Source organism: Hoplias malabaricus, chromosome X2 (assembly GCF_029633855.1).
Source record: "Hoplias malabaricus isolate fHopMal1 chromosome X2, fHopMal1.hap1, whole genome shotgun sequence".
Lineage (NCBI taxonomy): Eukaryota > Metazoa > Chordata > Actinopteri > Characiformes > Erythrinidae > Hoplias > Hoplias malabaricus.
Window position 1 is genome coordinate 12,881,302 of NC_089819.1, and position 13,236 is coordinate 12,894,537.

At 38.8% G+C, this 13,236-nt stretch overlaps 1 protein-coding gene across 1 annotated transcript; it reads right to left on the reverse strand.

Moving 5' to 3' along the window:
- Positions 1–1,558: 1,558 nt before the first annotated feature.
- Positions 1,559–11,636, reverse strand: LOC136676986 (protein NipSnap homolog 1-like). Its single transcript, XM_066654317.1, has 10 exons — positions 11,522–11,636; positions 10,465–10,592; positions 10,158–10,203; positions 8,573–8,667; positions 8,132–8,202; positions 6,210–6,350; positions 6,007–6,038; positions 5,830–5,924; positions 5,334–5,417; positions 1,559–2,335 (listed from the first exon to the last, which is right to left on the reverse strand). The coding sequence occupies exons 1-10, from the start codon at positions 11,599–11,601 to the stop codon at positions 2,271–2,273; spliced, it is 837 nt and encodes a 278-aa protein (XP_066510414.1). The 5' UTR covers positions 11,602–11,636; the 3' UTR covers positions 1,559–2,270.
- Between the last annotated feature and the right edge of the window lie 1,600 nt (positions 11,637–13,236).

The following is a 13,236-nucleotide window of genomic DNA, read 5'->3' on the forward strand; positions in this document are numbered from 1 at the left end:
CGTCCATGGGTCACCTTATCATTTACCTTGAGCAAAAAACAAAAACAAAATTAATCATCCTGATATTAATGTACAGGCCATCTTAGAAAGATTGGTCTGCCAACTTCCATCAGTTTTAACACACTGCAGCCCAGATAAATCTCCAGGTAATGGGGGAAACACTAAACCTATCTTACCCTCCTCCAAAATATAGTGCATTTTCTGCTGTGCAGAGCCCAGAGTAGCAATGACAGAGGCTATATTCTCACTATTACAGGTCACTGGAGGATCACAATTTTAAAGCTGCAATTTTAAGGTAAAAAATATAACGTAGTGTTTCTTTAACTCACAGTTATGCAGAATGAAGTTTTTTGAAGACGCTAAACCAGCACTTAACCAGCTTTTGTAACCACTATTACACTGATGAATGTGCATAAATAATGGATATGATGTAAGGAATATATTAAGACAATAAATTAAGGCAATAAACTATTGGGAATTTCTACTGGGAATATGGAGACATTTAGAAACAGTGACATAATAAATAGGAAGGTCAGTAGAGTCTGATGTTAAACTTTTTAATGATGATTAAGGGCAACATCTCCCAGGCTCATTGGGAACAGTATGGAGTAGAACACATAACAGAAAAGTAACCCTTGTAGACTCTGGCACATGAGGCAAAAAAACTGCCAGAATTAACCACACAGGCCTTATCTAGGAGTAAAAACAAGATCTAATCAGTATATCAGTTTTTTGAAAGGAAACTAATTTTTCTAAGTAATGTGTGATTGCGACCACAGATAAAGTTACAAATACAAAAAGGACAACGCATCCTCTACAACCAGTGTAAAAGTTGTGCACTGAAACTTGATAAAAAAAAAAAAACATACTCAAATTTGTTTCCTGTAGAGCCTGTGTTCACTTTAGAAAGCCACAAAACATTTCATATCATCAGGGCGTCTACATATTTGTGATATATTCATGTGTGGGAGAGCATTAACTGAACCATGCGTTCTGAGTCTGAGGGACCAACTGTTGTTAGGCCAAACGACAGCTTAAATCAAGGCCTGGAACTGCTAAAATAGCAGAATCATTGTTGCATAAAAGCCTGCATTGTAGCATCAAACCACTACTCTGCTGCAGGCACTGAATCGTGACTAGCTTCAACCAAACACAAAATGAGATTGAAACTGCTCATAGAGCTTAAATCAGATTGTCTCCCCAACAGTAGTACACTTGCAATTTATAAGCTTTGAATATATCTCTTTTGACAATTTGCTTTTTATTTTGTATTAAATTGTAATGAAGAATGTATCATTTGAAATGCTCCACAAAGACTTGAAAACAGAATTCCATTAAGTGCCCTTAAACTTAGTGTCCTTATAGTGTTCTTTTCCTATGAAGTAACATTTTTGGAAATGGTTTTTTTTTTCTGCCAGAACTGATTTTCAATTATTCAAAAATCATTTGGTTTTAGATAAATATTTACAAATCAATTCCATTTGTTCTGTATTAAATAGAACATTTTATATCTAAATCATTGCAAAATAAATTAAAAAAAAACCTTTTGCTGTGTATATACATTATTATTTGTAAAATAAAGCAATTCTTTATATGATATGTGAATCCCCATGTTTAAAATATGTGTACATTAGTGTTTTGGACCTTTGTACAGCTGCAGAATTGTGTTATATTTCACCTGAGGTAAAAGAAATGTAAGTGACTGTAAAGCACTATTGTTTGTCATAGAAATGTATATCCCAACCAATATTACATTATTCAAATAATATAACATATATTTTTGCAAGGCTTCTGGCACAACACAAATTCGCTCAAACTCAAAAAAGAATCAGTCAATTAAGAAACAAGAAAAAAAAATGTAGCGATCAAAACTCTGCATCATCATCAGTTAACAATAAACAAATATTGAATTAATTTAAAATGAATCTGTAACTGCAAGCTTATTGTTCATCAGGATACACAACACACACACATGAGCCATTCATGGCAAATGGCATAAACCTACATTGACATATTTTGAAGGCTTATTCTATTCATTATTTGTCCTAAAGGCAGCTGTAGTCAGTTTACAAAAGCTTATGTAGGTTTATGTTTGTTGTGTTGAAATGTATATGTAGTTGCCATAAAGCTTTATGAATGAATACTTCTAGTTAGTAAGTGTTACTATTTGCTCTTTTTGCCCAGTCTCTCATTTACTGTTCTGTTTGATTTCATAAGAGTCATAGTCCAGTCCTGAGGATGTGATATTCGTTTGGAGTCATCTCTTCTTGTCATTGCAGTGGGGAGCTTTTGGTGGGAATCAAAATCCTGGACTCCATACTCTGGATTAAAGGTACTGAAAGAAAAATATTCTTGTTAATAATTAAAGAAAGTGTTTACACAAACAGCGTTCATCAATCAGAACGGTTAGAGTAATTTAGATTTGGGGACTGTAAATGAGTCATAAAACTTATGTGTAATCTTTCTGTAAATACAGTTATTAGACAAATGCTTATAGACACCTGCTTCTAGAATTTTCCTTCCAACATTTAAGGTATCAGTAGAGAGTGTATTCCTCTTGTAGGATGCTTTCCACAAGTTCAGACGGGAACCAAGGATACATCATCAACTGTGGAAGTTGTTGGGTTGTTCAGTTCCAGCTTGCTGTGGCTGAATTCAGTGCCAGAGCCATAAATAAATTAACAGTAATGACAGGGTCATTGTATATTCTTTGTTTACAGTGGGTTCATATCAGAATGAGATATGATACACATGTGTAAACTTTGCAAAGTTCTAAGCTGTCCTGAGGAGCTTGTGAACAGCGGAGAGTTCTAGACTAACTTGTAGTTGTGCTGAAAAAAGCCCAGAAACACACGTATATGGTCATAGTTCACGCTGAGGACCAACTCTTCTTTGGTTCCAACTGGCGAGAAACTTTACTGGTTTCAAACCATTTTATTTTGGTAAAAACACGTTAAACTGTTCCAAAATAAATCTGCGAATGGGAACTGGTACTTTATTGGTGGAAAAACACTAATTGTGGTCTTGATTATTTGACTGCAGTCACACACATTACTGAAGTCAGGTTCTTATGATGTATGTTTAGTTTTGAATTGCAAAAGCCATGTTCTAAATGATATTGGAGTGCTTTTGTCCAAGGAGGGAACGCGATCCCCTGGTATTTTTGCAGAACATATGTAAAGAAAGCCCATTGTTTTAGCTGCTTACTGGCCATTCTTCTAATCAATAGAGTCCTAAAACACAGTTTAACACTAAAAGCGCCATGCCTCCTTGACCTACTTATACAAGCATCTGTGTAGCTCTTCTGTTCTTCTGTTTGAATATAACATTCATAAATGTTATATGTTCTCATGAATGTGTAATTATGTTTAAAGCATTGAGTTTAGGCCTTGTTATTTTATTCTCTCTTTAATTATTGAATATTTTTTCTATACTTTTGTGTAAAGCATGCAAATTTCAAGTAAAAAAAACCCCAACAAAACCATGCAAAAACTCAAGCAACACTTTGCCTTATGCCCCCACCTGCACGCGGGACAAAGAAAGAACCAGCTGTGCATATGTTTCTATGGTAAGACTTGTAGGTGGTACCTGGAGTTTTTGGTTTGTTAAAGGATTGTTACCAAGTGTCTAAAAAGTTTTGATAGCAACAGTTTCCTATTAAGATTAATTGGGGCTTGCCTACACTGTGTGCAGAATGTGGTCAATATACAGGCCTTCAACTAATTTTTATTTTTGTAGTGGTAATTGATTGATTATTCATTCATTCATTCATTCATTCATTCATTCATTATCTGTAACCGCTTATCCAATTCAGGGTCGCGGTGGGTCCAGAGCCTACCTGGAATCATTGGGCACAAGGCAGGAATACACCCTGGAGGGGGCGCCAGTCCTTCACAGGGCAACACAGACACACACATTCACTCACACACTCACACCTACGGACACTTTTGAGTCGCCAATCCACCTACTAACGTGTGTTTTTGGACTGTGGGAGGAAACCGGAGCACCCGGAGGAAACCCATGCGGACACGGGGAGAACACACCAACACCTGTGCTGTGTGTGAGTGCAGATGTACAGATGGCAGATGTATAGTAGTCACATAGGCTTTTCACATAATTGCTTCTGCTCTTCACTTGCCACTCAAAACCAGTCCATCCATGTATGCAAGCTCTTCAACTCTTTCGAGATGAGATCACAGATTATTGTTAAGTTTTATTTCATGTACAAAGGCCATGTGTACTTCTGCCAAATCTGCAAATCGGACTTGTGAACTGAATGGAACGTCTGAATGACAAAAAATGTCTATCTATCTATCTATCTATCTATCTATCTATCTATCTATCTATCTATCTATCTATCTATCTATCTATCCATCCATCCATCCATCCATCCATCTATCCATCTATCCATCTATCTATCTATCTATCTATCTATCTATCTATCTATCTATCTATCTATCTTATTGATGGATATTTTGAGAAGTATGGGGTTTGAGTCACATGTCATGTGCAGTTCTGATTTTGTCCACTAGATTGTGCCATGAGTTTGGCTAAAAATCCTTGAACACAAGTTCCTTCTTGCTTATGCCGGCCTAGTTGACTTTTCAAGTGATTTCTCTGTCACAGACAAATTTCCAGTGTCACACTATAATCACAAGTTTTGCCAGAGTTGCATCATGCTCCTGTCATCTTAATAGTTTGATGTAAGATGTTCATGAGAGCTGTCTTTTTCTTGTCTTGATGTTCAGACAAAATTTTAAATTGTTTAATATTATCGCACGTTTTTCCCACTTGCTCCAGCAAATAGTGACTCTGCATGATTCTCAGTCTTAGCAAAATCATGATCTGTGACTTAAAACTCATTATCCGTAGAAGTGAGAGGGTAACAGACTTTATCCACCCATCCATCCATCCATCCATTATCTGTAACCGCTTGTCCAGTTCAGGGTCACGGTGGGTCCAGAGCCTACCTGGAATCATTGGGCGCAAGACAGGAATACACCCTGGAGGGGGCGCCAGTCCTTCACAGGGCAACACACACACTCACTCACACACATTCACACCTACGGACACTTTTGAATCACCAATCCAAATACCAACGTGTGTTTTTGGACTGTGGGAGGAAACCGGAGCACCCGGAGGAAACACACGCTGACACCGGGAGAACACACCAAACTCCTCACAGACAGTCACCTGGAGTGGGAATCAAACCCACAACCTGATCCCGCAAGGCTGGAACACTTCCCCGTAAGCTAGAATTCTTACCACTGTAATGTTTCAATAATTTCAGATTCATACCTATTTACAGCAAATAAACCTGACCCCTGTCTCACCTGTGTAATGCACACTGACGTCCCAGCCCTCTTTTAGCCATGCTGCATTTCTGGTCTCCTCTCTGGACTGCAGGTCTTTATAAGCTATGAATACACAAACACATTACACACTGGATTAGTTATTACTATGGCTATAGTAGTTAGGTGCTGCAATCTTTGATGGCACATTAAAATGTCTGACGTGGCATTTTGGGTGGGCCTAAAAGTCCCTGGTAATAATTATACAACCCCACATTCGCATAAAAACTAATTCTAAACTGAATAGGATGTGAAGGAGCAGTCAGTTATATTCTACAGTAATTCTTTGAGTCTTTTTGGAACAGGAATTATACTGACACCTTTTGGCCTGGATGTGTCAGATATTCTTTATTTAACAAATACTATAATTGGACAGACCCATGTGGGGACGTTTGTTGATTCAGGGACAACAAAGCATTTTAATAGTGATAAAAATAAACTTATTTTTGTGGTCTGGACTTCACAGATCTAAACTTACCCCACAGATGGTGGACTACATACAGCTCTCCAATCTGTGTGAAGAATCCTCCTACTGCCTCATTGTTCTCTTGGCGGTATTTGATGGCTCTGGCCCTGTTCATTCGAAGAAAACATTATATATATACATATATAGCCTTTACAAGATTTTCTTTTCTCCACAATGCAGTAGGCTTACCAGTGATTTCCCCATTCTATCATTGTCCCAGGCTTCACAGGCAATGCATAAACAAAAGCAAAAGAGATCAAAAATTAGACTCAAATATTACATTTTTATCGTTGCAATTTTTACATGTAACACAAGCACATCCTCTCATAGTTCAGTCTTACAGAATTTGCACATGCTGTTACAATAACATATAAAAAACATTTTCTTTTTACCTGTAATCTGTATGTTCTCAGTTCATAAATGTTGGGACCAGTTCTAGGCACAGGGTCATTCCAGAAGCTGAACTCCAGCAGAAGCTGATTTCGCCGGGAGATCAACATTTTACTCCTCTCCTTACGAAACTCAAGATAGGCCTGAACAAAGTGGAACTTAGGTTTAAGGGAGGATTTTACCAGAGGATTTAGGACAGAATGTTAAATATTGAAAACATGTCAAAATAATGTCCTGCGTTATAGATTTTGTTAAGGTTTTCTGTAACCGGTCTTACTCCATGTTGGACAGTAACAGGCTACATGTAAGACATATGTTAAATTGTCTTCTAATACATTTTTTAAATGTTTGTCTTTAGCTGAAAATACCCATATGCCACCACGTTACATTCAAATACGTAATATGAAATGGAAAGTAATAAACCTTAAATAAGATGTAAAATTATTATTATTTATTAATTAAGAATAATGGGGCAGCACAGTGGCGCAACATGTAGTGTCACTGTCACACAGCTCCAGGGATCCTGGGGTTGGGGGTTTGAGTCCAACTCTTGGTGACTGTCTGTGAGGAGTTTGGTGTGTTCTCCCAGTGTCCGTGTGGGTTTCCTCCAGGTGCTCCCGTTTCCTCTCACGGTCCAAAAGCACACGTTGGTAGGTGGATTGGCGACTCAAATGTGTCTGTGTGAGTGTGTGTCACCCTGCAAAGGACTGGCACCCCTCCAGGGTGTGTCCTTGCCTTGCACCCAGTGATTCCAGGTAGGCTCTGGACCCACTGCAACCCTGGACCGGATAGGCGCTTACAAACAACGAATGAATAGATTAATTTAGAATAATACATTTCTGTGTGTTTTAGCAACTCCTGCAGTCCAAAAATAACCAGTAGACTGTAGATATGATTTAAAGCAGTGGGCAAATGATCCTAAAAAGACATTATGAAACCTAGAACTTTTTCTTTTTAGCTCTACATGGCCCAGCCTGAGGCTGGTCTTCCTGCTAGCTCTAACTCACCCACTAGAGGTGTCCTGCTCATAAGTGTATGTCAGACCATTCATTGTCTGTAACTGCTTATACAGTTCAGGGTCGCAGTGGGTCCAGAGTCTTCCCAGAATCACTGGGTGCAAGGCGGATACAAACCCTGGAGGGGTGACACACACTCACACCTATGGACACTTTTGAGTCGCCAATCCACCTACCAACATGTTTTTTCTTTTTGGACTGTGGCACAAAACTGGAGCATCCGGAGGAAACCCACGTGGACACGGGGAGAACACACCAAACTTCTCACAGACAGTCTGCTGGGCTTGAACCCACAACCCCAGGGCAATAGCTCAATTCTGAAAAATAGTTTGAAGCGTTGTGTATTTGCAAATTCTGAAGTCGGAGAAATAAAAACACTTCAGACTCAAGGAGTTTAATGTATATACACTTTAAACGGGTGCAATCTTTATGTGCCTCTTTTAACACCTTGAAAGGTTATGCCTTGTTCACCATTCAACTGTGTGACTCAAGTACACTTCAGTGAGAGCCACTAGGATTGGGGTAAAATCTGGGACTGGACCTTTCTCTATTCTCCAAGAGCTGTTCTCCAGCCCCATGAAGAAGCTCACATAACTCTGGTGGCTACTGAAGCCTAGATTATTTGTTTGAGCCTTAGATTGCATATTTTCAATGGGCCTTTCCCCTTTTGAATCTTCTCATATATATCAGGTTCCTATTTATTTCTTCTTTTAATTGAAATAAAACTTTCTTCAGAGCACTGCTATGAATTATGGTTAGTTTTAGTTCCTGGTCAGTGGCTTGCTTCTCATGCTCTGGTTCTGTTTCTTCACAGAGCCAGCTGGCCCGTGCTATACCCTATATTTATTTATTTTATTTTATTTATTTTATTTTATCTGTTTATTAGACGTTGTAAACGAAGAGAATACCTTGTTGTGTCTGAGTTTGTTCAAGCATTCCATTAGTGCGGGATATCCACCGTAGTATCTCCACAGATGCACTACAACAGCCAAACAGCAGGAGTCACTACAACACCACATCTCATCTCTGAAAATCTTTATATATGACACACTAGTTTAGAGATTTGAAAAATGCCATGGAAACGATATCCCGGGTAAATACTGGGCAACTGTCAGAGACCTCGCTTCTTTTATTTAATTAGCACTTATTTATTTATAGCTGATATTTCTTAGGGAATTCAATCAGAATCTCTAATTGCATGGAAGAGGGGAACGGCAAAGCACAGTTAGAGGGTAAAATTAACGGTTGCAGATCTCAGAACATGGGCTTTTGCACAGGCAAATGTAAAGAAATTCAGGGAAAATATCTTTAATGGACATTGTATAAAGACACCTATATTTGAGCCTCACCTGCCTGGTCCTGCTCTCCGTACCATGTGTTCCAGCTCCCCACCACCTCACAGGGGTAGTCTGCAGTATTATGCAGCTCTTTATGGACCTCAGCTCTTACAGAACACACAGAGAGAAAGAGAACATTACGTTTACTTCATTAAACCCACTCACTGTGTTCTGAAACCTTTTCTTCACCTCAGCGAGGACAATTGGTGATTGCTAAATCACAGGAAGAGAGCGTATTTTTTTAAGCAATTTTTGCCCTAGGCCCCAAAGGTTAGCTTAATTTTTATTCAAATTTAAGCACTTTCAAAATGACCTATTAATGATAATATCTGTTGATCTATCTATCGATCTCTTTATTTATTTATACAGATATGGGGGAAAATAATAACAGGATTTCCCCTCTTCCATTCATTTAGTTTCTGTTGAACTAATTCTCAATATTTTACACAACTCAGAGTGCAGCTTATGTGTTCAAATCAGGGGAAAGAAAAATATCAAATTGAGATAGACGTTTTTTCTGACTCAACACCAGATTAAAGCACTGAGAGAAGTGAATATCATTGATTATCTTGTTACAGTGGTGCCTGTTAAGGGCTGTGTATTAGGACACAAGTGAATAATCAGTTCTCGAAGCTGATGTACGTGTAGCAAAAGCTGGTAAATCTGATCTAAGCAAGTTTAAAATGGTTTAAAATGCTCTGTTAGATAGTTGTTAAAGCACAGTGTGTTACATTAGCTTTAGTGTATGATCAGACCGGATTGGCAAGCCTTCACTCCCCACTCATGTTAATGGGAACTGGGAAACATGACACTGTCATCATTTCATCAGTTGTACTAACCACCACATACTGGGAAAATGCCATAAGACATGCTCTGGTGGAGATGCTCTGACCCATTTATTTTTTGGTCCTTGTTAAAATGACTCAGATCTTTACGCTTGCCAGGCTTGAAGAAGTAATGGGTTTAATATTGTGTAAGTATTCTATATATAACACCTTAGTTTGGGGCCTTTAATTGTGCTTTTATCTCTGATTATTTCTGACACTGTTTCTAATAGAAATCTTTAATAGCCAGAGGTCATCAGTTTAATCATCGCTGCTGATGGATCCCTTATCAGACCAACTGAGGCGTATTGCACTTGGCTGATTAAAAACAGCTGAATATCATGGCATCCTTAAAGGTTTATATATATAGATCCAATATGTATATGGATAAGATGCAAATTTTTATTCAGAGTAGTTTAATTAGAAATGCTCTATTCTAAAAAAAGAACTTTGTGAATATAGGAACCATATATTTGAAAGTTTTAATGTCTTTAAAAACCATATCGGAGTTACACACACATGGTTATACATGGGTTTTTAGGTGTGTGACTTTGTTTTACTTCAGTTTTGGGGTCAGGATTAGTCTGGCTCTATTATACTGTGAACCTCTTTCCTATCACCTCTGTCCACAGGTTTTCTCCAGTGATCTGTGTCACACCAAACCACGTTTAATGACTTGCTTATGTGTGTTTACAGACATTTGGAAAATATCTTTAAACACTCCATTGAAGGTGAGCATTTTATCATTCTAATAAAAAAGAAAATCTGCTTACGATAATTTGTTGTAGGCATCCAAGTACTCCGGCTTTACATTGTGAACTGTAAAGAATGTACAAAGGAGAAAGCAGGGTTTTTTTATAGTGAAAAATAATAGGGAATCTTTTCTAATCAGATTTCTATGTGTACCAAGCTGGTCATTATGCAATGCTGAAAACTCCCAATAGAAACACTCCTACACAGTGATTATACTCTCCAATTCACAACAAACATACACAACAAAACTAGACAGTTTGTTTACTGCCATGATTCTATGGCTGTACTGCGTTTAAGAGAAGGCATTGGAGGGTTTTGTGAGCTCACACTGTATTTTGTAGAGTCCACTGGTCTCTTTCTTGGAGAGTAGATTGGAGTGGGCATCTTTCCTGGCATCGTTTTTGTGTGCAAACATGGACCTGAACCAAAGGACATCACTCTTACTCGCCAAAGCCCTGATCAGTTTGAGAGAAAAGTTTTTATAGTGCTGGTTATGAAACCTAATAAGACTCCAATATTGGGCAGCACTAAGGGTTTCAGAGTTACAATATTCAATTTATATCCTCCTGATAGGGACAGCCATGATGGATTTTGAGCCACACTGGTGATGCCTCAGTGATCAGAGGCCAGGATAGGCTCCATACATTTACACCAATTTAAAAAATACATTATTTTTATAATTGATTTCTATGAGGTGAAGAAGAAAAAAAAAATAATTAAAATAAAATATTTAAGAAAGTCCAACTCCAAGTTTGAGGCCAAATATTTGTAGACACCTCTGGTAATCCTCTTCTGTTCAGTAAATTCCATTATTTTAAGGTACAGCCACAAATAGGCTAATCATTTAACTGTACACTCTCCATAAAAAGCACTGTGAAAAGAGTGGTACACTCTGGAGCAAATACACATGAGCCCAGTGTTATAATGCTCAATGCTAAGTGTCAGCTAGAGAGGTGAAAAGCCCCCCAGGACTTGGCTATGAAGCAGTGGAACCTTATTGTGTGAAGTAACAAAACTTCATCCATTAACTTGATGAGTTGGAGTGGTGTTTCTGATCCAGAACAAATAATCCAGCACCAACACTAAAGATCTATGGCTGAATGGTATCAAATGTGCACAGAAATGTCCCAACATCTAAAACTTTGCTGTAGAGAAAGCTGTTATGTCAAAGAAGGTCAAAACCTCCTGTTTATAGAATTTCTTTCAAAATAAACCCCCAATAAGGAGGTGCCCACAGTTATGAACATGCTGCCAATAAAATGAGCTCTATCCTTCAGGGTTTAGCTGTGATCTCCATGCTCACAGGCTTACGTGTGGTAGGCGGTGCTCTTCTTAAATCACTGGCCAGGAAAACACTGCAAGCCTGATTTTAGACATTACGTACCTGAACAGCAATGACCTGTAGGATGTTTCCAACAAGAACTTCTGTTTCCTGAAGATATTCCCACACCAAGTTGGGGTCATCTTGTTAACTGTGGTTATTTAGCTCCCACAGTAAGTCAGAGTGTCAGAGTGCTTTCTCCTAACAAGATCCACACTTGCAATACTTTCCAAGTAGTTTGGGGGGTTAATGTTTAACAGTGCCGAACCTTTACCTTTGCTCTCTACCTGGCAAAGGCCAATAGTAACCATGTGACTATTTACTATAGCATGCTAAGCTAGATGAACTTAGAGCTGAAGACTTTATCTAAGACTTAACTGAACTGGACCCACGTTAACAGACTTAAAGGGGAGCTCACTGAACATTTCCACATAATTTAATCATTAAGATAAAGACAGTCATTCAGAGTGGTTTGATGTGAAATTCTCTTTCATAGAATCTCATCAATTCAGCATTGTTCACAGTGGTGATGACAGGAACCAGACATCTCAATTGACTGCCTTTAAAAAGATTATTTTATGTTAGTGTGACAGCTTTGAGAGCATGTTGCTTTACCACCAGTAAAATAAATCTAAATCACTCCAAATGACTTTGTTCACATGTCAGTGATTTTGAATAAGCAAAAAAAAAAAAAAAAAACCAAAAAAAAAAACTAAACAATTTATAAAATGTTCCCCCAAATTGTAGCCATTCAAGATGGTTTACTTGATGCTCTTGTTGCTCTTTAAGTTGTAAATATTATAGGAATTATGGAGCATTAGTTCCCCTATCCCTAGACTTATATAGGCTGACTTAAATTTCACAGAAGTGTGATTGACTTGTAGTTACATATACACACAGCTGAAAAAAATAAATGGAACACTTAAACAACACAATGTAACTCCAAGTCAATCACACTTCTGTGAAATCAACCTGTCCAGTTACTAAGCAACACTGATTGTGAATCAATTTTACCCGCTGTTGTGCAAATTGAAGAATTGAGAGGCAATGAGCAAGACAACCCCTATAAAGGAGTGGTTCTGCAGGTGGTGACCACAGACAATTTCTCTGTTCTCATCTTTTCTGGCTGATGTTTTGGTCACTTTTGCATTTTGTCAGTGCTCTCACCACTAGAGGAAGCGTGAGGCGGTGTCTAGAACCCACAGAAGTTGCTCAGGTAGTGCAGCTCCTCCAGGATGGCACATCAATGCGAGCTGTGGCAAGAAGGTTTGCTGTGTCTGTCAGCACAGTGTCCAGAGCATGGAGGAGATAGCAGGACACACAGGCCAGTACACCAGGAGACGTGGAGGGGGCTGTAGGAGGGCAACAACCCAGCAGCAGGACCGCTACCTCCTCCTTTGTGCAAGGAGGAACAGGAGGAGCAGTGCCAGAGCTCTGCAAAATGACCTCCAGCAGGCCACTAATATCCATGTTTCTGCGCAAACTGTCAGAACCAGACTCCAAGAGGGTGGTATGAGGGTTCACACTGAGCACATGTGACAGACGTGACAGAGTCTGGAGACGAAATGGTGAACGTTCTGCTGCCTGCAACATCTTCCAGCATGACCAGTTTGGCAGTGGATAAATAATGGTGTTTGGAGGCATTTCTTTGGAGGGCCGCATGAGATCCACAGACCCATTGTGAGACCATATGCTAGTGCAGTGGGCCCTGGGTTCTTTCTGATGCATGACAGGGTTAGGCCTCATGTGGCTGAAGTGTGTCAGCAGTTCCTGCAGGA